This window comes from Penicillium verrucosum (genome assembly GCF_028828655.1).
Source record: "Penicillium verrucosum strain IBT 35672 chromosome Unknown utg000001l_segment0_segment0, whole genome shotgun sequence".
NCBI lineage: Eukaryota > Fungi > Ascomycota > Eurotiomycetes > Eurotiales > Aspergillaceae > Penicillium > Penicillium verrucosum.
In genome coordinates, this window is record NW_026643210.1 from 7064116 (window position 1) to 7090677 (window position 26562).

General features: G+C 48.8%; 11 protein-coding genes across 11 annotated transcripts; 4 read left to right on the top strand and 7 right to left on the bottom strand.

Annotated features, from left to right (window-relative positions):
* Positions 1 to 647: 647 nt before the first annotated feature.
* On the top strand, positions 648 to 2605 carry N7516_002615 (sugar porter family MFS transporter; the record flags this gene model as incomplete). The annotated part of the gene is made up of 5 exons (XM_057215335.1): positions 648 to 1035; positions 1089 to 1248; positions 1317 to 1851; positions 1913 to 2311; positions 2366 to 2605. 5 exons carry the CDS (start codon positions 648 to 650, stop codon positions 2603 to 2605), a joined length of 1722 nt encoding a protein of 573 aa, XP_057077218.1.
* A 671-nt stretch (positions 2606 to 3276) lies between these two features.
* Positions 3277 to 3717, bottom strand: N7516_002616 (uncharacterized protein; the record flags this gene model as incomplete). The annotated part of the gene is made up of 3 exons (XM_057215336.1): positions 3277 to 3476; positions 3545 to 3649; positions 3699 to 3717. 3 exons carry the CDS (start codon positions 3715 to 3717, stop codon positions 3277 to 3279), a joined length of 324 nt encoding a protein of 107 aa, XP_057077219.1.
* Positions 3718 to 6415: 2698 nt separating this feature from the next.
* On the bottom strand, positions 6416 to 7675 carry N7516_002617 (uncharacterized protein; the record flags this gene model as incomplete). Its single annotated transcript, XM_057215337.1, has 1 exon — positions 6416 to 7675. One exon carries the CDS (start codon positions 7673 to 7675, stop codon positions 6416 to 6418), a length of 1260 nt encoding a protein of 419 aa, XP_057077220.1.
* A 1548-nt stretch (positions 7676 to 9223) lies between these two features.
* N7516_002618 (NAD/NADP octopine/nopaline dehydrogenase family protein) lies at positions 9224 to 10448 on the top strand (the record flags this gene model as incomplete). The annotated part of the gene is given in 2 exon segments (XM_057215338.1): positions 9224 to 9781; positions 9798 to 10448. 2 exon segments carry the CDS (start codon positions 9224 to 9226, stop codon positions 10446 to 10448), a joined length of 1209 nt encoding a protein of 402 aa, XP_057077221.1.
* Positions 10449 to 11223: 775 nt separating this feature from the next.
* Positions 11224 to 13898, bottom strand: N7516_002619 (Zn(II)2Cys6 transcription factor; the record flags this gene model as incomplete). Its single annotated transcript, XM_057215339.1, has 3 exons — positions 11224 to 12894; positions 12974 to 13357; positions 13422 to 13898. 3 exons carry the CDS (start codon positions 13896 to 13898, stop codon positions 11224 to 11226), a joined length of 2532 nt encoding a protein of 843 aa, XP_057077222.1.
* Positions 13899 to 14371: 473 nt separating this feature from the next.
* On the top strand, positions 14372 to 15097 carry N7516_002620 (NAD(P)-dependent oxidoreductase; the record flags this gene model as incomplete). The annotated part of the gene is made up of 1 exon (XM_057215340.1): positions 14372 to 15097. One exon carries the CDS (start codon positions 14372 to 14374, stop codon positions 15095 to 15097), a length of 726 nt encoding a protein of 241 aa, XP_057077223.1.
* A 1020-nt stretch (positions 15098 to 16117) lies between these two features.
* Positions 16118 to 17551, bottom strand: N7516_002621 (Amino acid transporter transmembrane; the record flags this gene model as incomplete). The annotated part of the gene is made up of 2 exons (XM_057215341.1): positions 16118 to 17324; positions 17388 to 17551. The coding sequence occupies 2 exons, from the start codon at positions 17549 to 17551 to the stop codon at positions 16118 to 16120; spliced, it is 1371 nt and encodes a 456-aa protein (XP_057077224.1).
* Positions 17552 to 19126: 1575 nt separating this feature from the next.
* On the top strand, positions 19127 to 20896 carry N7516_002622 (uncharacterized protein; the record flags this gene model as incomplete). The annotated part of the gene is made up of 1 exon (XM_057215342.1): positions 19127 to 20896. The coding sequence occupies one exon, from the start codon at positions 19127 to 19129 to the stop codon at positions 20894 to 20896; it is 1770 nt and encodes a 589-aa protein (XP_057077225.1).
* A 106-nt stretch (positions 20897 to 21002) lies between these two features.
* N7516_002623 (uncharacterized protein) lies at positions 21003 to 22113 on the bottom strand (the record flags this gene model as incomplete). The annotated part of the gene is made up of 2 exons (XM_057215343.1): positions 21957 to 22113; positions 21003 to 21838 (listed from the first exon to the last, which is right to left on the bottom strand). Exons 1-2 carry the CDS (start codon positions 22084 to 22086, stop codon positions 21003 to 21005), a joined length of 966 nt encoding a protein of 321 aa, XP_057077226.1. The 5' UTR covers positions 22087 to 22113.
* Positions 22114 to 22507: 394 nt separating this feature from the next.
* Positions 22508 to 24775, bottom strand: N7516_002624 (uncharacterized protein; the record flags this gene model as incomplete). The annotated part of the gene is made up of 1 exon (XM_057215344.1): positions 22508 to 24775. One exon carries the CDS (start codon positions 24773 to 24775, stop codon positions 22508 to 22510), a length of 2268 nt encoding a protein of 755 aa, XP_057077227.1.
* A 589-nt stretch (positions 24776 to 25364) lies between these two features.
* On the bottom strand, positions 25365 to 26243 carry N7516_002625 (SDR family NAD(P)-dependent oxidoreductase; the record flags this gene model as incomplete). The annotated part of the gene is made up of 2 exons (XM_057215345.1): positions 25365 to 26039; positions 26124 to 26243. 2 exons carry the CDS (start codon positions 26241 to 26243, stop codon positions 25365 to 25367), a joined length of 795 nt encoding a protein of 264 aa, XP_057077228.1.
* Between the last annotated feature and the right edge of the window lie 319 nt (positions 26244 to 26562).

Below are 26562 nucleotides of genomic sequence, written 5' to 3' on the forward strand. Positions count from 1 at the left end.
AAATATATCCTTTTATCCGTTTACTCTACATCCACTGTTTGGCTTTCTGCCTTGTCGAGGCAAAAGGGCTTGGCTCCATCTATGGCATAAACTATGGAACCTCGGACTGGACTGTCAAGGTAAAAGCCGTTACAACTACGGAGCACAATTTAGCAGGAGGCTATTGAATCTTTAGGATTCGTGGGGTCAAACTCAAAACGTCATTTTCAGGACATAGCCGATATTCGCAATTCGAATTCCAGGGAGGCAATCTTCCTCTTGCTGCCAAGTTGAGGCATATTTAAACCAGATAACATACCGGCGAATCGTACACCCAGATTGTGGACGATTATGCCGGATGTTTCAGGAAATAAAAAGACTCCTACTTGTTCCAAGGCTTCCCAAGCCTCGGATTCATATTCCCTGCCTTGGCCAAAGCTGGGCATTAAATCGGCATTCGTGGCCAAATCTTGCAATGAATCCCAGGCTCACAGATCGATCCCTAGACTCCTAAACTCCTATAGAGACTTATGGAGTCCCTTGCATGTACCCCGCATGTAAACTAGTCAAGTTAAATAACATCCCCGGATTCCCCAGGTTTCCACTAAATTTACCCACGAGGTTCACTTAGCCTATAGCATTACGCCTGTTTCCAAAATTTACACAATATGGAGAAGAAGAGCCTGTCTGACAATGACACTGACACTTCTACTCATATGGAGAGTGCGTCTTTGAACAATGCCCAAATAGGGGTGATTCTCCCCCGAGGACCCACCGAGTCCGCCGATGAACACAATCATTCTCCAGACGGGCAGGTGCGTCGAAGCTACAGCAAGAGCGGAATTCAAGGACTGTTCTCTTCCAAATATGTATTCTTGTGTGCACTCTTCGCTACCATGGGAGGTATCCTCTTCGGTTATGACCAGGGTGTGGTCTCGATTACGCTTGTGATGCCTCAGTTCCTTGAGCAGTTTCCTGATGTCTCCCCAAGTGCCCCGGGAGCTGGATTCAAAAAGGGCCTTATGACAGCTATTCTTGAGTTGGGGGCTTTCATTGGTAACTACTGTCAAACACGTCATCATATTAAGGACGGGGCTAATAAGTCGCAGGTGCTCTAAACCAGGGCTGGATTGCCGACAAGATATCCCGCAAATGGAGCATACTGACTGCTGGCTGTATCTTCCTCATTGGTGCCGCCCTACAGACTGGAGCGGTCTCCTTTGCTATGATGACCGTCGCACGCTTTGTAGGAGGCGTTGGCGTGGGAATGTAAGGCCGGAAATCAATTTCCGTCGATCTTTGCCGTCGATCTTGGCCCCTATTCTAACTTTAAACAGGCTTGCGATGGTCGCCCCACTTTACATCTCGGAGATTGCTCCTCCTGAGATTCGAGGTACTCTGCTGGTTCTACAGGAACTGAGCATTGTCACTGGCATTGTCATCGCCTTCTATATCACCTATGGCACACGCCATATTCCAGGACACTGGTCATGGCGTCTTCCATTCCTTATCCAGATGATCCCAGCTCTCTTCATGGTCGCTGGTGTTTTCATGTTACCTTATTCTCCTAGGTGGCTGTGTCAGCGTGGCCGAGATGAAGAGGCTCTTCGGACACTTGCCAAGATTCGTGAATTACCCACCAGCGACGAGCGAGTTCTGCGGGAATGGTGCGAAATTCGAGCTGAATGCACAATTTGCAAGAACGCATCCGAAAAGAAACACCCCAATCTAACTAGCCCTGGGTTGTGGAATACCATCAAGCTACAATTGGCGTTGTATGTTGATTGTTGGAAAATGCCCATCTATAAACGCACCCAGGTAGCTGTGGGCCTGATGTTCTTCCAACAGTTTGTTGGCATTAACGCTCTCATTGTGAGATTACACCCCATTGCATGAAGTTACTAGAACCCTTTCTAACTGTTGACGTATCCAGTATTACTCGCCGACCCTATTCGAAACAATGGGTCTAGACTACGAGATGCAACTTACCATGTCAGGTGTGATGAACATTTGCCAAGTTGTCGCCTGTGTCTGGTCTCTTTGGGGTATAGACCGCTTCGGCCGTCGCAAGCTTCTTCTGGGTGGCGCGTTTTGCATGTTCCTTGCGCATTTCATCATTTCCATTCTGGTTGGAAAATACAATGGAAAATGGACTAATAATACTGCCCCCGGCTGGGCCAGCGTGGCTTTGATTCTTTTCTTTATGTTGTCGTTCGGAGCCAGCTGGGGTCCTATCCCGTGGGCAATGCCTGCGGAGATCTTCCCTTCTTCCCTACGTGCCAAAGGATGCGCCTTTGGCACCATGTCCAATTGGGGCAACAACTTTATTATTGTGAGTACTAACAGTATACTGAAAGGGGGAGCCAGTTTATTAATTCGTTTTTAGGGATTGATTACACCTCCGATGCTCCAGAACATTGGCTTTGGTACCTATGTTTTCTTTTGCTGTTTCAGCGCTCTATCGGGAATATGGGTATATTTCCTCGTGCCTGAGACCGCCGGTCGTACTCTGGAGCAGATGGACTCTGTGTTCAAAGACAAGTCCACTGTTGAAGAGGCCGAAAGCCGTGCTGCAATTCTTTCCAGATTCATGGAACAGTCTATGGAGCGACCTACCAGCTCATAGGTTAGTAATGGCTTCCCATAAAGGAAGGCGCGACCCTGCTCCTGTCCCTGCTTAGTAGACGTGACAGCATATTGTCTCGTAGACTTCAGACATATTCTCTTCTCCAACGCTCGCGAAATGTCTACTACAGTCCAAATAACTGTACTTGTCCCTGGTGTACAGGCGACTAAGTATGCCGCCAGACACATAACTCTCTCATTGGTTCATATTGCCAGGCAATAATTTAGATCTACTCTCACTTCACAAGTACCATGTTGAATCTATAGTTACTTTATATGGTATTTTTATAAATGAATACTATATTAATTTTTAAAAAACCGAGCTTTTTATACTCCTAACTCTTAACTCTTAACTCTTGAATTCTTACTATCTTAAATCTGAAGTGAATCTGAACTGAATCTGAACTGAATCTGAACTGAATCTGAACTGAATCTGAACTGAATCTGAACTGAATCTGAACTGAATCTGAACTGAATTGTATTATAATGCGGAGTTATGTGTCTGGTGGCATATTTAATCGCCCGTAACCACTGCCACCCCCACCGCCACCCCCACCGCCACCACGACCACCAAGCCCCCCGGGGGATTTTATCCCCGGCGGGTATATCGGGATCGGCACGGTGGCCGGCTTCAGCCTACCGAAGGCTGGGAGTCTCCTGGTTCACCAGCTCTTACAAACCAATGGCGCCTTGTCCGTGGTGTCCGTGGTGTCCGCTATATACGGGAAGCAGGTAGCAAGCATTGGTACCCTGAACGGCGTTGATATGGGGAGACTCTAAGGCCTTGCCTTGGGCGCCCTCCTCCTCTTCATCAAAACAAAGAAGGAAAAGAGGGACAGAGAGACGGCGGAAGAGGGCATCCCGTAAGTGAACTACAAAATCTCAGATAAGAATCTTTTTCTGAACAATGCTGACATCTTGTGATATAGCCTCTACGAACTTACGACGGCTTTTGATCCGCAAGCCACCATGGACTGGGAGTGGGCGCGGAGTAGACGTGCTGGTAGGCTAGGCCCAGGAGCCTTCTCTTTACCCTTCATAGTACCTAACTATATCGTCAGTGCTAACAAAATATTATATTACAGGCGACATACCCCGCCCACTCCCGGTCATAGTGGAGCTGGCCAAGGAGGCTGATATCCCGGCTCTGTCTCTACAGGCCCGCTCCGTTAGGTTGTCTCCCTTATCCCCCCCTCCCCGACTCGCGCGCCGCTTCCCCTGCCTTGTTGGCCTTTGACTACTAACCGATACCCTTTGGGTATCGACTGCCCGCGTGCACATATATATATATGTATATATATCCCCTATCCGGCCTCCCTCCTGCCGGTCTTTTCGTCTCCCCGGTCACCCTGGTCCTCCCCCTCCCCCTTCTTCGTCTCGCGCCCTGGCCACCGAAGCTCAGGCCGCTGTTAACACTGCCTATCAATCCGGCTGTGTTACCCGGGGCCTTAGGCGCTGGGTCAAGGGCAAATTCGGGTAGGAGTGAACCCCTCTGGCACCAAGGCGTTCCTATGGGCGTTTCACCAGTTTTGCTTCTCTCCGAGAACCTCAGCGAGGTGAGATGAAGGGAAAACTGGATATGTGACAAACAAAGTTTTTGTTCTTATTTTGTTCCTTATGTTTTTTTTTCCTTCTGTATTTTTTTTTTTCATTATATATCGCTTTCTTGCTCTGTGTGCTTGCGTAGCTCGCGAGCACTGTCTGGCTTTCTTGGCTTTTCTTCTCGTGCTAATCCGTAGATCTCACCGTTCGCCGTAAAAGTTTCTTATCTCGAAGGTGGGTTCTGTAATTACATGAAAGGTGAGTCTTGTAGTCATTTACATTTGTGGCACAATAAGTAGTATATACGGTGCCTAGTGATAAGTTTGACGCGACTCCAGAACCCCTAGCCTTAGAAGATTTACTACAGATGAAGCAACCTGGTAGAAAGGTATTGGGCTAGTGAACTATCTAGTAAGATAGTAAGGGCTTAGTCAAGGTTGCAACTACTTCATGTCCGATGGATTATATTACTAGCAATTCCTTAAGGGTAATGAACAACGTCAAGCCTCTTTCTCGCTGTTGTAGAATACGGTGAAATATATAGCAAAGTGTAGATGTTTGGTATTGGTATAAAGAAAGATACAAACATCACAGAAGCAAATACCAATATGCTATTTTTCCCTCTTTATAATGCCTCGTCAGGACTCTCATAGAGAAACAAAAGCGACTCGCAGGAAGCTGCCGATCCCAAGAGTCTCAGACTGGCGGGCCCTTGAGATGTTTCCATACCCCCTGGATAGCGTGGAAAAACATCCGTGCCCTCGATGACTTGTATTTGAAGGTCCCATGGCCGTCTATATTGTTTTTGTGGTTCCAAGTCAGCTCAGGTTGCCCATGCGATGTTGTGCCCAACTTTGAAGAAGCAAAGACGCGATCAAGCTCGGTATCAGAAAGCTTTTTCATGGCATCATAGAGTTCGTTCTGGTCGTGTGATATTCTTTCCTCGAGTATATTCGCAACCTCTCTGAATAAGTCTGCCATTTCATCAAGTACTCGGCCCCCTCGAAGTACACACTCCAAACCTTTTGGGCATGTCAAGTCGCCTTGAAATGAGTTATCCAAAAACTTTTCGAATCTAGAATCAATATCCCCCATTTTTCGCCCCAATTCCCGGCGGCGTCTTTCATTCTGAATGACAGTGATAAGTATATTATCTTGGCTTTGATGGTGTGATTCGTATTGCGGAGGACTATCGTTAGGTAATTTAGACATTGTCGGAGATAATAAAACAGTTCTGAGAAAATATGGTCTGGTAAAGAGAAAAGAGAATGTTTTGTTGGAAGGAATTATTCTAGTCTTATTCTTTAAAAAGAGTAGAGGACCCTTCGAGTTCAGCATAAACTTGCCTATCCACCGCCGAGGACTAATATGGATACCAAAGCCATGGTACCCACACTCCTAAGCTCATTTGGGCTCCGGAAGATTTTCTATAAATACTGAGTGACCAGTGTGTGACTGTGACTGACAGAAAATAGACGTGTACGACAATGTATGTGAAATTCACACCTGTAAAAATCTCTAACTAAATTTGACAAAGTCCGCTGTTTTTCCAATCTGTCCACGGGTGCGGATATCGATGATAAGCAATGTATGTACTTTTGTATGGTATCGTTATCATATCGGTCCATTGATTTTCCGAGCTGTATTGACATGGTAATTTCTACTATACATATGTAACTATAGTACTCGACATCATTTCCTATTACAAAACTGTGTAAAGGAGGTAGTGATGCGGGTTCTATTCGGCAAGTGCATTTCATAATGTCTTTAGATCCATAAATATGCGTTAGCGAGCCGGCCTCACCTATAAAGAGTGAATGAACCGTCGTCAAACTAACAGCTATATATTTCCTATTTAGAACAACTATATTCCTCTGGTTGCTCCTATTCACTTTGCTTCAAGATGTCTGACGTGGAAAGGCGACTCGCAATTTTTTCATGCAAGCTCTGGTGAAAACGGGCTTGGAATATATCTGTCCGCGATGTTTTCGGCTCTTTTCAGATCCAAATGCGTGCTACCATTATCGAAAGGAAGGGGAAGGAGACGAAGCTGAATGAAATGAAGGGGACGACGTCCACAAAGGTCTTGGTCTGATAACGAAGAAAGGTTTTCCGGAAATTTTTCAATGCTACCGTGTTGCCATTGGATTCCCGATAAATGAAGGTGATCTTCCCCTGGAAGATGACCCAGGACGACTTAGGGATTAGGGATTAGGGTTAGGGTTAGGAGGTATATTTATGCCGGTAATGCGCCAGCTGATGAACATTATCAGTTCTCCGATCTCTCCGGTAATTCTTTCTTTTGGCGCCCTAGCCCACAGAGCAACAACAAGAATGGGATCGTCGCTAGCAAGATGAATGCCACCAGCGTAAATGTCCATCCACGACCCATTGCTGTCAGCATAGGGTCGATGGCAGCTGAGGCCGCGGCAGAGAAGAAAGACCGCACCATGTTGTTGGCAGCGGTAGCAGCAGCCGGGTTAGCGGTGTGCAGATCGACCAGCAGGGTAGAGGTAGAGATGAAACCACCAGTCTGCCCTACGCCAACGAAAAACAGAAGCACCTCTGGAGCCGCAAGAGGCGCCCCGTACTTCAAGACCCAGCCAAATGCGAGCACAGTGACACTACCGAGGACAACGAGGGGAATAGTAATCATACTCCGGGCCTTCTCGACAGAGATAGAATCTTCGGCTGTGGCTTGTTCAGCGGCAGTAGAATTGGTGGCTTTGTTGGCAGCCATGCGTCGGTAGTTCCAATCCAACAAGCGCCCTGTCACAACCGAGGCCACGATAGACCCAGTACCTAGCGAGATATAGCATAGACCAATCTCAAGCTCGTTCAGGCCATACTGCGCTGTGTAGATCTCCGTGATGGACGAGAGAACTGTCATGTTTCCACCCATGATAATTCCTGTTACCAAGAGAATGATAATTGAGTTTGGATGGAACACAAGTATCAAAGGCTTCAGGGGGTTGGGGAACTGGAGTTTGTGCTCGATGACTTTCTTTGTCGAGTCGCTGCTGTCAGGTCGATCAACACTATCCTTGTCGGACAGATCCTGCCTTTTCCCATTCCGGCGAGAGAAGCAGTGAATCAAGGGCCGATTCCATGGCTGCGCAGGAGTTGATCCATCACCAACAACGTTTCTGGCTGTTTCGGGGAGAAAGAGGAGGAGAGGTAGTAAGAATATACCGGAGGCGATGGTTAGGAACCAGAAGATGGATCGCCAGCCCAGATATTGTGCTAAAAGACCTCCGATAATCGGACCAATGGCGGGCCCCATAAAATTGCCAGCCATCACAAAGCCCATCATCGATCCTCGTTCCTGTTTCGTGCTGATGTCGGCAACAGTAGCCGCGGAGAGCGCCACACTACTGCTGATCCCGGAACTCTGCAAACATCGCAACCCGATCAGAGCACCATAGCTGTCCTGTAAAGCCAGTCCGATGTTTGATGCGATGTAAATCACAAAACAAATGATGTAGGCTGGTCGACGACCTGTTCTGTCTGCAAAGTCGCCGATAAACATGGGCGCAATACCTTGGAAAATCTAGTATAGTTATCCCCATCCGTTAACATATGCTATGACATTTGCGTCAAATGGGGCATCCTTACCATGTAACTCGTCACCGTCAGGTTGATCATGGATGCTGATACATTGAGGTCACTAGCCAGCGTGTTCAGAGCTGGGAAATAAATTTGGGCCGACAAGGAGGAAAATAGACCGGCTCCAGCAGCCGTAGCAACGATGTATCTTTTTTTTGGCGGTGCTAAAGGAGCTGTACGGTTGAGGCACAGGCTCTGCAAGTGTGATTTCCGAATTCATTATTGTTCCGGTCGTTGGGGCATGTACCGAAATGTTGGGATAGACCTAAATAAATTGGATTATTTGGCAAGTATGAGCTTCTCCCCGTCCCCTTTTTCATCGATTAATCACAATGAACAACTCATCCAACAGGCAACATCAAAAAGGCCACAGAATGCGGTGACGTCAAATCAGGAGAAGGGTTCCACTGTGAAAGTCGAAAATATCTGGATGGTGTGATTGAAAGTCTCGAACACAATGATCGACTACTCAAAATTGATCCATCGAAGCGCCAAACAATTATCGAGTCGTACTGTTTTCGGGAACACGTAACTTTGCCAATACCGAGGCGTTTTCGGGTCGGGAGGCAACGGAGGTATCGAGTTTCCCTAGAACTTGACTAGCACCGGGTTGATATTCGGGAACCCCCTGGGCCTGGAGATCTGCAGGGTCGTCATCATGGAACCTTTAGAACAAGCTCACATGGCGCTAAGGGGTTCCTCCTATTGGTCATAACATTTTTATTGATCCACAACGGCCCACATGCTCGGATGCTTGTTGCCCCGTTCCAATCATTTATCAGATCGTGCCTGATATGCACGAGTACCATTAAAATGAAGTATCAAACCGAAATAGATGTTCGAGGTCCTGCAGACGATGAATCCCAAAATGTGCATCCCTGATCTTCAATGGTGATGTGCTTACGGAATAATTAGCCTTCTAGCCTCAATTATGTGGTGATCTACAATTTCTCTTGTGTAATGAATTCACCTTCGTGTCCAATTAAGCCCCTGAGCTGAAGGCTTGTCCCAACTCAAATTAGACAAGATGCTCGTGAAGATCCACATTCGTCAATTATATCAAATCATATCATCACATCATCGCATCATCGCATATCGTTCTCTGTCCACTGTACGGAGTACATTGTGCACATGGTCCTCGTTAAAACATGAACTATAGCATTGACATGACGCAAGCTGAAGAGACTTCCCATGGATGATCACTGAGCGGGTGGTATACGACGCAGAGGAGCAGAGGAGAGACGGGATACAATTACATCCGATACATGTGAATCTTGCCCTCTCGGGAGAGCCAGAACGTATAGGATATAACGTATACTTCGTGCAGATCCGTTGTTCACTTGAGCGAGCGATATTTAAATGGACAGGTTCCCTCGCATCAATCTATTCATTCAATCAAACCAACTGAAAGCCTTTCTTTTCTCTGAGTCAACACCAACGATACCCTCAACACAAGGTCCAGACCAACATCATGGCTACTGAAAACCTTGACTCCGTGCCAACAGTCACTATCATCGGCGCAGGGCCATGTGGCTGCGCCTTTGCGGCCGATTTAGCAAGCCGTGGAAAGTCAGTCATGCTATACGCTCATCCCGATCATCGTGGCGGGACGGATATGATTGAAAAGAACAATGGCTGGTTGAACGCAGCTGGAGAGATCAGTGGGAAGTTCCAAATCAAAACAACCAGTGACCTCTATATTGCCATTCGACACTCTCCTTTCATCGTGACCACAGTCCCCTCATATGGACAAGACACCATCCTGACGTTGCTGAGTCAATTCGACCTGCGAAACCATACCCTCATCATCAACGTGGGCAATTTCTTCTACCTCTCCGCCCGCTCGAAGATCAACGCCCATGCAATCCTCGAGACTGACATCTCCCCTTACGCCACTCGCATCCAGGGTGACACGGTATTCGTTAAGGGTTGCAAGAAGTCTCTGTCAATCTGGGCCGAGCCACCGAACACCACACAGGTCGAGCGACTTGACCCACAGGCGGAGCTCGGCCTCCGACACAAGGTAGAGGTGATTTTTTTCTCAGAAGCTAGTGTGGTGTCAGAATCTGCTCGAGGTTGGGCTGAACAATGTCAACCCAGTCGTGCATTGCCCTGCGGCACTCATGAATGCGGGCTGGATTGAGGCTACCAAGGGCGATTTCTACTTCTATGCCCAGGGAATGTCGCCCGCTGTCTCCCGTGTGACTGAAAAGGTGGACAAGGAGCGCCTGGCAATTTCCGATGCATATGGGCTCAAGATCACACCTATCACGGCGTACATGAACCAGAACTATAACAATGATCGGGAATACTCGGACTACCACGACTTTGCTTCAGGCTCCGTGGTACACAACAAAACCAAGAGCTCCCCGTCCTCTCTCAATCATCGCTATTTATTGGAAGATGTTCTCTATGGCTTGGTACCCTGGTACGAGCTTGGTCTGAAGTGTGGTTTGGCTTCGCCAACCATCAGAGCACTTATCGAAATGGCCGCAGTTGTTAGCGGCTTTGACTACTTTGAGCACGGAAGGACCTTGAAGTCTGCTGGACTTGGTGATGCCACTAAAGATCAAGTCCTTCATGCCTTGGGTGGACCAGTGGATAGTACTAGTGCTCACGCACCCATTTCAGACTCGCCTATTGGCAATAGGCTGGAGTTGCATGCTCCACTACAGACGGCCCAAGTCGTGGCGTGATAGTCTTTCCAATATTGTTGGCAAATAATCTGGTTTGATGTTCTCGTACTTTGTGGATTTCATTGCTTTTTCTTTTTCGTTTTTTTTTTTTTTTTTCTGTCTCCCTGGGTCCATTTTACAATGATGATGCTGTGGTAAAATATTAGAATACATCTATAGAAATAAAATGTCGATACTGAATCAACGTTCACCGTTAGGAAACTTACCTAGGTACTTATGAATGAGACACTGCCAGTCTGTCCATGATTGAGTGTACAATTTGGATTGGGGGGGATGTCTTCCCTTGGTTTCATGCCAAGAATACCATACAATTATGTGTTGATGCTGCATTATGCAGATGCTTGATGGTTCTTGTGACTAATAGTCAGACTAGGGGAGTTCATTTTTTTTTTTTTTTTTTTGAGAAGTGAACAGAGATATATATTAACCAGAGTATCCAACGGACCATCTAAATGGGATGCACCATGTCGCCAGTCATCACTCCATATTCGAGGGAGGAAAAATGTCAGAATCAATGCACCCGGGGACACCCGAGTCTTCTTTGGATACTGGCATCCCCCCGTTGCGGGATTCAAAGCTCAATTAAAGAGTTGGAAAGGAATTGGTCGGTCACAATATTGGAGAACCGCTTCCTACATGCAGACCACAACCTCTGCCCAGGCGATGTTCTCTAATTCGCCATTAAGTATTCCAAAAATATGATACATTCGAAGACATCCAAAAGGCATTGTAGTGGTATCCTAATTATAAATTCTCTAATATACTATGTTGTAGACTAACGCGGTCTACTGCTATAGGTACCCCCATCACATTCCATATTCTTCGCGGACGCGGCCCAATTGTACCAATTCACCTCCTCGTCCATGCCCATGTTGCTATCGGCTTGGTCTTCGGAGGTGAACTCGGTTGATATGCCCTCCTCAGACCACAGCCAAGGTACAACAACGGCTGGGGTGGCAAGTTGAACGTCGAATTGAGTTTCCGGTTCCATTGAGAACTGGTTGTGTGATGAAACGGTTGAATTTTGGAGTCCAAATCTGATTCCTGGATTAGGCGCCACGCCTGAATCGACGTCTGTAGATTCAATGCTTGACATTTCGTACCCGAATTGCCGTTCCTGTGTAGCGAGATACTCTGGCTCGCCAGTGAAATATGGGTAGAGTTCCTTTTGAGATAAACCACGACCAGGATTCACACTTGACTGCGTTGTACCTGCAATGTGCATCGGTGGATTCAGCGGATTCGGGACGGCGGAACCGGGGGCGAGTGAGTATGCCACCAGCTGGCGCCATTGGTCAAGGAATAGATCTGCAGAATTTGAACCAGGTGGAAATGGCCCAGTACTCGACGGGAGTGGGGTAACACCATAGCCCTGTTCAAGCTGTTGGACAGCTTGAGAGTCGTTTCTCAGCCGGCTGAACTCTATATCGCGGTACTTCCTAGCCTGGGTCATCAGCTTTCGGAGTGGAATCCAGATGCGTAGATCTCGTTCCAAGTGTGACTGATTAGGTATTAACCAGGGACTATGAAGAGCTACCCAGGCCCGTTCAGAAAGAGGCGACCACGGGCGTCGAGAGATCTCTAGCATCATGTAGACAATGGAGCACCAATGGGTATAGGTCTGGAAAACCCAGCGCCAATGTCTACATGCGTGTTCGTTGTTCAGGGCATGATTGTACTCGGCGACCTCGATACACGAAACTAATAGTTTTGTCCGCAGCTCTTCCGAGAAGTCTTCATTTGGGGCGGAGAACAACAGAGGCAGGTAGATAAGCAGAGTCATCTTGGCCAGAAGAAGCCGAGCGACCGTAACTATCACCCAGTATCTAATGTTCCCGGACTCGATTGAGTATTGAAGAAAGTCACGTTCAAGACCTTCGTATATCTGTTGCAACGATCGACTTTGCTCTTCTAGACTCGGTGCTTCGTCTTTGAACCCATGAGCCATCATCTGCCGCGTGACTTCACACATACCGAAGGAGACTCGCGCAACGGACATATCACTCAGGGCATCGCGAGGTTGAAGCGTTCGCTTTGATCCGGGGTCAAGGTCGGTGTCGTTTAGGTTAAGAGGGATTTTAGTATCGAAGCTCGCTTTTGTGATTGTGTAATCGGTCCCTTGGTCCTCGGATGCTCTCACATCCAATATGCACAGGGTCCACCAGACTCTTCGTCGCATTTCAATCTCAAATGGGCTGAGATAATCAAAATGTGTTCCATCACGATGTAGTCCCAGAGCTTGGCCCATTCGGATAAGCAGCCCCGTCATCATCCACACGAACCTCGGACTGTCATGTCGGCGAGCAAGAGTAAGGAATATTGCAAACGCCTGCACAAGAACGAAGTCTGGTACATTCAGAAAGTCGGCTCTTGCAAGAGCATGTTCGAGGCCTTGGCGATATTTGAGGTTAAGCTCGGCTTTGGTGGTTCCGAAATTGAGTAATATCTAGATATACCAAGACGTGAGCCTGAACCCCGCTTGTTTGGATCTGTGAGAAAGTTGAACATCTAAGGATTTGGCTTACATCTTCTTCTTCCATCGAGGTGATGGCAGCGTAGTATATGGCGAACATCAAAGCTTCATTGGCCGGTGTGAGTCCCTTCATTTCACGGCCGCGCCAATCGCGAACCATACCCTTGATGGTGGGAATATGAACGATTTGAAAGATGATGTTCACATTCTCGGAGAACACATCTAGGAGGAACGGAATTTGAGAAGGAAGTGGATGAAGATCGGTTAAATTAGGAGAAAAGGGACTTAAATTGTGCGCAAACAAGAATCCGTGACGCTCAGCGGGAGTCCGTTCAAGTTCTTGCGTGGAAGTGGTCATCCCCGGCGATGCCTCGTCATCCGAGGTATCAGATTCTCCTAATGAAAGACCACGAGTATCTGCTTTGAGGCCATCAAGCTACAATAGAAATTAGCTAGCCATTCATTCGATGAAGCAATGCACACAACCCAAGGCAGCATACCTCGTCATTGACCCGAGACCAGAAGCCACTGCTAACGTAGCGGCTTCGGTTGGAATCCTGAAGCACCAGTCTCCCAAACTTATTTTGCACATTAGTAGTATTAATGGAAGACGGGTTCGACTGTCGGTCATGTGCGGAGCTTTCGGGCGAACCGACCCTGGATGATCCCCCGGCAGAGTTAGCTGCTGATTTAGCCTGTTCCAGCTGAACGCGTAGCCCTTGAACCAGGCTTTCAAGGTTGTGAAGTCTCTCCATCACATCTTCTGTCAATGGTTCAGGTTCCTGGGAGGCCTGTAAATTGGATACCGCGCTGTCGAGGCGGTCGAGATGGCGGGCCCATCTTGGTGGACGGTCTGTTGGTGGACGCACACACGCGATATTTGCGCGACGGCAATTGGAACAAGGTGCTCGCTTGTCGCAGCGGACTTTCCGGCTTCGGCATACTACACAGCTGCGCAGCTTCAGGGGGGTTTGCATTTTCGTTTCTGCCTGAGGTGTCCAATCTCGCGTTTCTCTCGGCATCCGAGACCGAGGCGAGCGCGACCCCAAGGACCCCGGAGGCTGTGACAGGAGGCTCTTCGTGCATCTTAGGGCCGGTATGGGCTTGTTCCGTCGAGTTAAACGGACCCAGCAAACCCTTGATTATCCTGATCTCGTTAGGCGAACGGCAAGGTCTGGAAAGCGTTGACTGTCTGACTCAGTAGCGTAGATACCTAGGTAGGGCGGGATAACCAATGAGAGAACGACATGTCAGCCCTCGATGTTTAACCCTCAAATACGAGTCGCGAGAAAAGAGCGAGACCTGCTGCATTAGCTCGGATGACTTTCGCTTTCTCTAAATTGACGACCAAAATGTATATTATGAAGTCTATCGTCCTGTCCAAGATGCTTAAAAAGAACCCACCCCTTTCAATACCTCGCTACTTGAGCAACCACAACCCATTTAAAAAATGACGCCAAACATCAAGTCCGTCGCATTCTTTGGCGCTAGCACCGGTGTTGGGCTCGCTGCCCTCGAACACACTCTCACTGCCGGACACAAATGCATCGCGCTGTGTCGTGATCCCTCAAAACTCACCGACATCTTCCCTTCAGAGTCAACACCAAACCTGAAAGTCATCAAAGGCAATGCACACGATATCTCCACCGTATCACAGTGCCTCCAAACCGACGATGGCCGCATCGTCGATGTAATCGTATCCACCATCGGCGCCAAGCCACATGGAATGACTATCGACGATCCGGACGTCTGCAAGAAAGGCGCGGCAACTCTCCTAGATGCTCTCGCCCAGCTTCGAGGCACCGGAATCAATGGGACTCCTCACATCATTGGTTGCAGTACAGTGGGCTTTTCCCGCTTCGGTCGCGATATCCCTATAGTTATGATTCCCATCTACAACCTCTTTGTCAAAGTCCCCGGAACAGACAAGGTAGTCATGGAAGACCGTTTCGCGCAGAGCGGGGAATCGTTCACAATCATTCGTGCGAGCCATCTTGTTGATGGTGAGTCGGATAAGGCTATTCGCGTGGGCATTGAGGATCCTAAGACTGGTCCGGAGTCTAAAGCTGTCGGGTATACTATCTCTCGGGAGGATGCGGGGAGGTGGCTTGCTGAGAACCTTGTCTTGAAGTCAGATGAGAAGTATATAAACAAGAATGTAACTGTTACATATTGATGGAGTTGGTGTTGGAGATGGATGAACTAGCCGAGGGGTTTTTGCTTGTTGGGATTATGGATACATATAACTTAGGAATGACACATTGTAATTAATGGAATGCATCGCAGAGACTCATCTACTTATCGAAATCCATACTGTCCGTACTCTGGTCGCCGCATCAGTTTGAACGATCGTAAAGACTGGGCACAGTTCATGGGGTTGAAATAGGACCCTGAACTATGAAGTGATGTAGCACTCACCTATCTTTTGAGCACAATAACAGACGAGCGGTGGGATTCAGGCCACTCAGGCTGTTGGTAGGCATAGTTTATTTGACACTTCATCACTCCTGGCTATCCTTTTCCCTACATGCATTACTGTTTTCTGTTAATTCAAAGCCAAAATTAGTTTTTTATCCAAACTGCAAAGGATGCCATTCTGAGTTTTCTGAAAGGTATGATGAGCGAGAAAAGTAAACGCGGAGGCCAGGGAAAGTGAATGTGATGGAGAGAAGAAGTCCACGGGTGAAAAGGTGAAGGGGGTTGAGGTGACAGTGGCAGTTGTGTAATGTCCATTTGTTCTTTCATTTCTACGAAGTATGCTCGTTGAATACGCACCTTATAATGGGCCAAGGCGCTAACTCGTAGCTGCTTCCTACCCCTATTTGATCAAGGCGTCGATGGTACTGGCATATCCACCTGCACTTGGGAGAATGCTCGTCCGCGTGTTGTTTGATACTTTAGATTGACAAGAGCATTCTGTCAATGCCTCACCGTACTCACAGGGATAACGGACCCTCATATAAATGGAACCCGACCGAGCATACATTGGAGGGATTAGGCGATGAGAATTTGGAGTTTCACATGTTCATTGAGCTCGACCTTATGTTCAGTATGTTTCAAAATATTATTCAAATTCTAGAGCCAACCTGTGCGCTCTAAGCATAATCTATATGCGATGTATGTACAATGCGTGTAATGTAAAAGAAAATATGCAAGACGCAGCAATATGCAATGATATAAAGCAAGATAGAGCGGTTTACGTATCAGTGTTGGCGCAGGTGAAACTGTTGCTGTTGGCGTTCTTGTTGATAGCCGTGCCAGAAGCATACAACCCAAGAACGCACAGCGCCAAACCGAAGCAGGCAATTCCAATGTTGAGGATAGTAAGGAAGATCTTGCGGGGAGTGGAGAACCACTCGCCGCGGTTGAGGTGGAGCCAGTAGATACCGGACAGACCGTAGCTGAACCAAGAAGCGAAAAGAGCACTGATCAACCCGTTCAGGTCGCTGAAGACAGGAATGGCCTCAGAGATGATCCACGCAACGACCCAGCAAGCAACACCAAGACCAATCCAAAGACCGACGGAACGCTTGTTGCGTTGATGCATCAGATCCGACTTGGAACAGAGGCGGAAGTAGATGTACTTCAAGCCGATATGGCCGTTGACGACACCGGCACCGACAATGGTGGGGATAGCAACGCCGTAGGCAATCTTGCTCATCAGGGGGCCTGCGGACGTGAGGGCAGGGGAATGCACGTCTGTGCCAACGTAGAAGTAAATCACAACGGCAGCGGTCAGGTAGAGGGAGACCTCGAAGCCCTGGAGCATGAACAGGGACTTCTTGAAGTCCTGGGGCGATTCCATCTCGGCAATCAAACCGAAGAAGGCCACATGGGCACAGTAAGCGAAGACGATGTTGGAAACAGCCTGGAATGCAGTGTACAGGTTGGTCTCAACGGTTGCGTGGATGACACGACCGGGGTGGCTTTCAACACCCACGGAAATCATAGTGATCACGACAGCGCACGAGATACTGAGGAACGATGCAAATGAGATCCAAGTCATACCCTTCATCGTACGGGGGATGGAGAGGGCGATCGAGATAACCATACCGACGACACTGAAGACAATGGAGCAGGTGCCGTGGTTGGTAACGGTGTTCATCATGACGCGGAAGGTGAGGATGTGGCTGCCCATGACGAAAATACAGAAAAGGAACTGGCCAGTACCGAAGAGCTCACGGCCGAACTTGCCTAGCAAGATCTCACCGGCATCACCCAGGTTTTGGATGTGAGGGTACCGTTCCCGGAAGAGGCCAATGTTGTAACCAGTGTATGTTGCGAGAGCTCCGAGGCCGACAATAAGGATGACACCAGGGACGAGGCCCAGGGTAGCGACGGCTGCGGGCAGCGACAACACACCCAGTGAGACTGACTCACAAATCATGAGTAATCCACATTGCCTTCAAGACACACCTCAAATCAGCATGGTCGATCAGAAAAACTCTATTCCGGATGATACATACCACCATTTCAAGGTTTTGTACTTGATCTCAGCATACTCCTCGTTTCCGAAGGCATCGTGAACCTCACCGGCCTTGAGCTGGCCCTCCTCTTCGAATTGTGGCACATCCTTCCGTTCAGCGATCTTATCCTGCTCATAAGCAGGTGGTGCTGTATTGACCTCCATTCTATATAGTTGAAATGCAGAGGAGTGAGGAAGTGTTGAAGAAGATGGGTACAAAAGATTAATTGTAAGATCCCACGAGGGAAGAACAGACCGAAGGTGGGAAATCCGGCAATCTTATTGTTTCCCCAATTTTCTCGCGTGCCAAACTCGGAATTTTGCCCCATGGGACGGAATGGAAGGTTCCACAGAAATTCGATGCAACCTGATGAATTTCACCAATGACTGCTTGAGTTCGATCCGAATCCGGAGATCTGGTTACCGACTGACCAATCTTAGTGTCCCGTTTGCCTTGCTGACTCATTCAGATTGGTGATAGAAATTGGTCGCAAAAAGCTAATGTTGCCCCAGTCTCAGTCCCACACCTGTGCGCCCACCTGGTACTCCATCAGTAGCCTACAAATTGCCTGACCGTTGACACATACAATACTATACCTACAGTGTCGATCGCCATTCCCATTTTAAAGTTTATTATTTGTTGGGGAAATTTGTAAATTTTTAAATTTATAAATTTGTATATATACTTAGGTATATGTACCTGTAGGTTGTGGCTTTTATTTTTATATTGAATAACCTTTTTTTTTTACGGGAGATCATTTTCTTCACAGGAACTCGGATTCCGGCTGCTCACCTAATCAATTTGCCTCACCGAGTGGCGACTCAAAAGCGCCCCACCCGAACTACGGAGGAGAGGACCAACTCCGGCGGGTGGATTCAAATTAGGCTAGTTCTATACCGGCATATCAACCCCCGAGTCTAATATCTTCATCTACGGCTATCGATGCCACATCAACCTCTTTACCTCTTCTAATTCGCCTATTTATCCCCAGATTATAGGTTTCAAATTATTAGTATCCTGTCTAATAAGTAAAGTTCCACATCTAAATACCAAGCTTTGAGTTTTCGGTCTGCAGTTACCTATCTAGGTACGGAGTAACCATGTACAACATAAGTAATAAACAAGATAAGCTTAATTCTGATAAGCAACGTGACTACTAGATTGATAACCAAGAAAAACGTTGATTAGAGCCACCTGGGACGTATGGGCTCTGTTTTAGACTAGGATATCCTTGCTTTCATCCAGGCATGGCCTACCATCTCTTCAAGGAGTGTTCAGTTGAGGTATCAAGTCAATCTATACATATTGGTATAAGGATTTCTCGAAGCTGACCTCGGGAACTCTGAACTACCACGACCTCGCTGTACATAATGAGGATTTCATAACGAGCGAGATGGATTAATTTGGAAAGCAGACTCTAGCAAAAGTCTAGCAGACGTGGCGAACACACCGATTCATTGCGTATCTATCCCGAAGTTGCTTGTTCCCGAGATGTCCCGGGGAGAGGGAAAGCTTAGTAATATTCATAATATCCATGTGTGTACCTGCCGCTTTTGGACTAGTGGGCCAAGGAACATTCTCTAGCCCAATATGGATTAGCGCTGACTCTTGTCAGCAACCCCATCAATACCGACAAGTTCACGGCGAGGCATGAACGAGACGGGGTCTAACCAAGCTACTCGATATACAAGAAGGTCGCTATATACCCGCGTCCGCAACTCTGTTTATCTCTATATGGCATGACTCCACAGCTGCCACCCATCAACCCTTCGTCATGGCAGTCGTTGCCACAGCCTCTATCGGACATAGAGCTGGAGGGCATACTAGAGGCAAATGAGCCAACCCAATGGATGCAAGAGGGCCATTATTTTGATACAAGTCCAGACTACCAATCCCAACCATCTCCCTTAGGCATCAGTGATCTGGAATGGGCGCAGTGGACAAATTCTGAGTCACACGTCGTACCAACCGCCGATACACAACCTGAACATCAAGATCATGAGGACTTGAGGACCTTTGAATGTGTATATGATTCTGCTCCGCCTTTAGCAGCAGGATATGTTGACCCGTCCTTGCCGCAACCAAGTCTCACCAATGTCTCACAGTGGCTTGACGGGGCATATCGTCCTCCCGCATCATGTTCCTATTGTCGCAGGCATCGGCTGCAATGTTTGATACTTCGCACTACGCCTGCCAATCCGAATCCAAAAAATGCCTGCTCAAGCTGCGTAGCCCTTTTTCGCGAATGCAGTTTAGCAAAGGGAGAAAAGCGCCTCCCGTCGGGCTTTGAGACTTTCTCGCCGGTCCTAGGTCATCTCCACGGTGTGCCGGAAGATGCCAACCCATCGTCCGCTCCCACTATGGAAAATACCGATGAACGAAAAGAACCCAAGCAGTTTCTCAGAAAAGGAGCTAGATTTCTCCGCGAGTGGTTCTATCAAAATCAAGAATACCCTTACCCAACAGATGCACAAAAGAATCAGATGGCCAACGAGACTGGCTTCTCCCAAAAGCGCATATCAACCTGGTTTGCAAATGCCCGCCGCCGTCAAAAACAAAAGATTCAGACTGCGGGACTTTCTTCAACATCCCGCACTCGCTCAGGCTCCCCCATGGTCATTAGCACGCTGTCTTCCCTAACCCCCATGGAGCGATGGCAGGCTTCCCCGCCAGACGATGAACCAGTCCCAGAAGCGACCATTCAAAATGCTATTGCCTCTGGATCGATAGAATTGGGCGATGAGTTCGATGAGTCTTCCATGGATTTCTTCAACTTCGACCAGAGCTCATCACATCTGACATCCTCAGTATCGAGTATTGGGAGCAAGGCATCTGAAAAATCCGATAGCGCCTCCTCAGCATGGAGCTACCATTCCTCGGCAGACACAGGTCTACCGTTCCCACTGCTCCCCAAACAAACTAAACCCAAACGCATTCGAGGACGGCAACGACCAGCGGTAGACCATAATTACCAGTGCACATTCTGTACGCAGTCTTTCAAGAAGAAACACGACTGGGCCCGCCATGAAAAAAGCGTTCATCTCTCCCTTGACTCCTGGGTCTGCACTCCAAATCTCAACGACGTCCAACAAGCGTTCGAACTGCAGTTTTCTGAATGCCCCTTCTGCGACGTCCTTTTCCCAACACCCGCCCATTGGGAAGAGCATGAATTCCAAGTATGTGCCGAGAAGCCTAACCCGGAGCGTTCATTCAGTCGAAAGGATTATCTATGGCAGCATCTGCGCAAATTCCACGGCTGCACAAAAGTCCCCGTGGCTGATCTCGAAGCCTGGCACGGATCGGGCGCCAATGTCGAAAGCCGCTGTGGATTCTGTGGATGTCCACTATCTACCTGGTCAGCTCGGGCAGAGCATCTGGCTGGTCATTTCAAGAAAGGGTCTCGTATGGATCAATGGGAAGGTGATTGGGGTTTGGATGCGTCTGCCTTGAGTGTTTTACGCAACGCTATCCCGCCATCTCAGCGCGCCGTTACAAACATGCCTCCTTAGCGTCTGAAAATTTGTATACGAATAATGAAATAATGATCACATAATACATGCCATTGAAATACTGATATAACGCTGATCGTTAATGAAGCAACATACTCAAGCTACCCTAGTATGCCGTGGTCTGCCATTCGCGATTGTACCAAGTCCCCATGCCCAAAATAAACAACAGAAGACTACCATCCCTCACCACATCCCTGACAAGCTGCACTACCATTCCCATACCACCAGACTTCCCACCAAGCAATACCTTACCCCCAGTCAACAGCAACTCTCCGGTCACAAAAATCGCAAAGGGATTCTGTGCCGTCGCAGGCTTTGGCGGGGGACTACCAAACAACGCAACCGAAGTCCCAACAATGAACAGCAGATAGACAGCAACCGCCAACGCAAAGACGGTGTGCAGCGTCTTCCAAATCCGAACACGCTTCTGCTCCGCCTCTGTTGGCGGCGGTGCTCCACCCAGCATATTGGCGATGAAAGGCGGCACGCCAAGCATTGTTGCGATAGCAGCGGGAGAGAATCCAGGTGCCGGTTGATTGCCTGCGCCAGCTGCAGGTGCTCCTGGTGTAGCATTGGGGTCACCGCCGGGCATAGCACCCATGAGAGAGCTCAGGAGTTTGATAGTGGGGTCTTCGGCGTCATTGGGCGGCTGGTCCTGTCCTTGGTCCTGTGCGGATTGTCTCAACATCGCGCGGAAGGCTTCTTGCTGAGCCTGGAGGCCATTTGGAGCTTGTGGGTCGGGATGCACGCCTTGGCCTGGTTCTGGTGCGGATTGTCGGAGCATAGAGAGGAACGCTTCCTGCTGGGCGCGGATCGCTTCTGGTGATTGCATGTCTGGTTGTGGCGAGGGTGAGGGTCGGAACTGGGGGTTTTGCGGTCCCGGGGAGGGAGATGCGGAGATTGCACGCTGAGGTTGAGGAGATGGGGAGGCTTCTTCGCGCTCTGGTGTAGATGACTTAGGTTAGCATTGTGTGTACTGGCGTGAACGATAAGGTCGCATGTCTGCTTTGCTATCGGGACTCCTTGGTTTAAAGCCGGGGATTCGGGTCTCATTTCTTACCAGCTTGTGGCGTGCGTCCACTCAGACTGGTGATTTTGTCCAGGCGCGCGGAGCCTCCTTCCTTGATCTTTGCCTCGCGGCGCTCGCGGCGCACTCGGGCGGATCGCTGTGCTGGTGATTCATCTGCCATCGTTGCGGGATCTTCAAGAAATGAGATCAAAGTTGCTGGAAATTGGGAAACAACGATATGGGTGTGCTAGATAGTAGTGATCATATGTGGGATGTTGTCTGGCGAAGGTGGCCGATCTGGATGTTTGCCGATCGGCCCTGTCTAGTCCCGTGGCGATAAAGAACACCAGCCACAACACTTCCTCTACAAGAACCAACGACCACGCCTATCTCCTTAAACCATTCAATTTGTCAAGTACTGCTTTCTTTCAAGCTGTATTCCGCTACCTGGATTTAATTATCACTTTACTGTGGTATCAGCTTAAGGCTACATCAAGCATGACGAGGAGCTTTGCTGGATGTAGTATATCTCAGTTGGAAGGAAACATTACAAAATGATTTAGGTATGTTCTTCTAACCTGTACTTATACAGGTATCTACATTCAATAACAAAGGTCCTGCACGAGCTGGGTAAACACCTTCTCAAAATGTTGAAGACTCTCAACTTCGACCCATTCCTCCTTAGCGTGGAGGCCCTCTCCTGCGGGGCCATATACAATGGATGGGATACCAACAGCGCCGAGCAAGGCCGCATCGGTCCAAAATGGACCAGCCTTGACAGCGGGCTTACTCCCCAGCACGGCAGAGGCACAAGCTACCGCCTTCTGCACGAACGGATGATCAGCTGCCACCTTCTGTGTAGGGCGTGACATTGTAATACGCGGCTCGGCAAATTTGAAACGAGGCTTCTGCTCAGCGATATCTTTCAGCAGCGCACTGATATTTCCTAGGATGGACGCTTCCGTTTGAGCTGGGACAGTGCGGAATTCGACTGTGATGGTACACTTGTCTGGATAGGATGAGGGCTCTTCACCACCCCGAATCAAGCCACAATGTAGCGAACCCTGGCCCAGGAGATCGTCCACTGGCAGCTGAGATTGGTACTTCTCCAATGCCTGTAAGAAGGATCCGGCATATAGGATAGCATCTTCTCCTGATACAGGGTCGGACCCGTGCGCAGCAACTCCCAGGATATCAACTTCCACCCACACGAATCCTTTGTGGGCAGTAAATATCGCAGCTTGGGTTGGCTCGGGAAGTACAGCAGCATCGGCACGCCAGCCAGCCTCAATGACATCCTGAGTTCCCTGCGAGGCATCCTCCTCGTCTGATACTGCAGCCACAATAACATCGCCTCGAGGTACGCGGCCGCTAGCTTTAGTTGCTGCAAGGGCAGCTAAACCTGCAGCCAGGCCCCCCTTCATATCGAGGCAGCCCCGGCCAAAGATAACCTCTTTGCCATTCTTGGTTCCAATTGACCCTGATAGGGGATCTGCCTCGTAGCTAGAGAGACTGACGGTGTCTGTGTGGCCGTTGAACATGAGAGACTTGCCACCTCCGCTGCCTCGTAAGACTCCCACGAGAGATGGTCGTCCAGCAACCTTCTCAATCCAGTGATACTCGATGTCTCGATGGGCAAACCAGGCGGCGAGATAGTTTGCGATTTCGGTCTCACCAACTCCGTCCGTTACAGACAAGGTCGGGTTGGAAGAGTTGATTTGAGTGAGAGTTTGAGTTAATCCCACGACATCTTCAACAGATACGTCTTTTGGGACTGGATATTCGCGTGCACCTTCAGTGCTGAGAAGAATGACCACGGAATCCTTGTTCAGAAGTGACGTGGCCTCCTTTGATGTAGCCAACTGTCGCAGTGCGGCCAATGATGCACCTCCACATGGCCCAGCTGCCACAGACTTAGAAGTCAGATACTGCACAGCGCAGTGGCTCTCATAAGACGAGACGGTGACGCAGGCATCAACCAGGCGCTGCATATCGGGCCAGGCGGTAGAAGATACAGTGCCGCAGTCCATACCATCCATGATCGTGGAAGAAGTTTGGACAGTAACCGGCTTTCCAGCAGTCAAGCTAGAAGATAGACAAGCAGCCGTGTCAGGCTCGACAGCGACTACAGACATAGGTGTGCTCTGCGACTTGCAATGCTTCGCGACCGCATGCGCCAGGCTGCCCACACCTGCAGGGGTAATCATCAGACTACCTGATAGACCAAGCCGAGCAAGTTCATTCTGAACTTCGTGCATCATAGTAGAATATCCCTCCACGATCCACGTAGGGACACCTTCATACCCCTCAAACGCCGTATCCTGGATGAGAAGTACACCCCGTCCCACCCGCGTCTCATCCACAGCATCCTGCACGGCCTGATCATAGTCGCCCTGAACAACAACCAACCGAGCCCCTTCCCCAGCGATAAGATCCCGAGTCCACTGGCTCAAAGACCGAGGAACGAAGATCCGCGCCTCGATACCGAGGAGTCGAGCCATGAACGCAACTGCCCGTCCATGGTTTCCCATCGAGGCTGTCGTCAAGATAATTGATGCTTCTTTTGCTCGGCTTGAAAGTTCATCGAGCGAGATTGTAGAAGGTAGGCCGAGTTGCGCGGCAATTGCTCGGAAACAGCCCCATGATGCGCCTAAGACTTTGAATGATGGTAGGCCGAACCGGTTGCTCTCGTCTTTTACGAGAACGTGGCCAACGCCTAGCTCGGCTGCGAGCTCTGGGAGCTGGACTAGTGGAGTTGGGGCATAGTTGGGGAAGGATTGATGGAATGCTGTTAGACCTTCGACTTGCGGGGAGGCACTGCGCTCATTTGCTGCCGCGGGGTTGAAGTAGATCGACCTTCGTGATGACATGTTGGTGTGCGTTCGCGTGTAGTTAACCAGTGCACAACGCAGATACTTTATATATTACCGTGCCCTTTCCGATAACTTGGGCCTTCTAAAGACATCGCGCCTTCTGACGACATGTCGGGTCAAGTGGGGACTCCGCCTTCTCACGACATCAACTACAACAAATTTATGATTTTTATTCTGTGCGTTCGTTCTATTGAGTAGGATTATCCCTCTCGGGTTTGGCACTGGCGCTTATATACAGTTTGGTAATGGCATATTTGAGGTTTCTTATTTCCACATACTTCAAGTAACATATTCGAACCTTAAATCTCTTCGGAACTACACACCTACGAACCCTACAAGAGGTTGGAAATACAAGATGTCAAAAATGCATGCAGATGGAGCATTTGTTGAAGCTTTGTTCGGACAAATTCTTTTAACACTGGTTCCCATAATATCAGCACTTCTGTGGACTCACTGCATGCTAGTGTGTAGTTGCAACCACCACTATAAACCCTAAAATGATACTATCAACAGACTACCCCGATTTCCTTTAGGCATCTAATCTGAAAGATGAAAGGGAGGTGGTCGCACCTCCCACCTATATAACCTAATACATTGACCAGCCACCACTTGCACAGATAACCTGGCCCGATACCCATGAGGCATCGGGTCCTGCCAACCACCCCACAATTCTTGCAATCTCCTCCGTTGTGCCAAGTCGCTGCTCGACAGGCGTTGTCATCTTCTGCATGTCGACAAGTTCCTTAGGAATATTGTCCAGCATATCGCTAGGTACAGGTCCTGGCGCCACCGCATTGACCGTCGTGCCATCCCCGCCCAGCTCGCTGGCCCAGGACCGCGTGAAGCTTTCGACAGCGGCCTTGGAAGCGCTGTACAGACTAACGCCTTTGAAGCCGGCACGCGCTCCCACAGAGCTTAAGTTGATAATACGGCCCTTGGGTGCTAAGTACGGAACCACGGCCTGCGTCATGAGCATAGAACCACGCACGTTCAGGTTGAAAACCTTATTGTAATCCTCAAGCGTTACGCTCTGCATGTTGTTCACCGTCTCGGTGGCGGCATTGTTCACAAGAATGTGGATTTGAAGGTCATCGCTGCCAAGGTAAGCCTTGAGCTGCGTAATGACCTCCTGGGCACCCGTGGTCGTTGATAGGTCGGTCTGGCAGGCCCATGTGATCGGTTTGTGGGGGAGTTCGCTGATCTTAGCCCTAAGCTCCTCGACAAGCAATTTACTGTTTTCTGATACATAGGTGATACACACCTGGATCTCGTTAGCCTTTAAGTTCTCGTTTTCCTAAAATATCCAACAAAGGATGACTGTGCATTATAGCAAATTCTTCCTTACATTCGCACCACGGCGGGCAAGATCCCATGCAATGCCGGCACCAATACCACGTGAAGACCCCGTTACTATCGCTAGCTTGCTTTGGAGAGGAAGCGCGAACTGACTTTCGAGGTCCCCCATTTTGTTGGACGTTGGGGATGATGCTAGTTTGCGAAGAAAGGTGATTCGTACTCCTTTGAATTTTTCCTAAGAGAATGGAAAGTGAGGGATATCTAATTGAGATTTTTTTCAAAGGGACTACGATTGGGGCCCTAGCATTCTTATATTCATATTCAGTCTATTGTCTATTTGTTGCTTAAATGACGTCGTAGAATTGGGGTTCGGTGATAGGGCGTTAACGCCGGGACGCTTAAGGTGGCTGGGAGGTTATGTCGACACGAGAAATACACCGGTTATCCTTACAAAGGACTAGTGGTAAAGTCACTTATGGAAGAATACG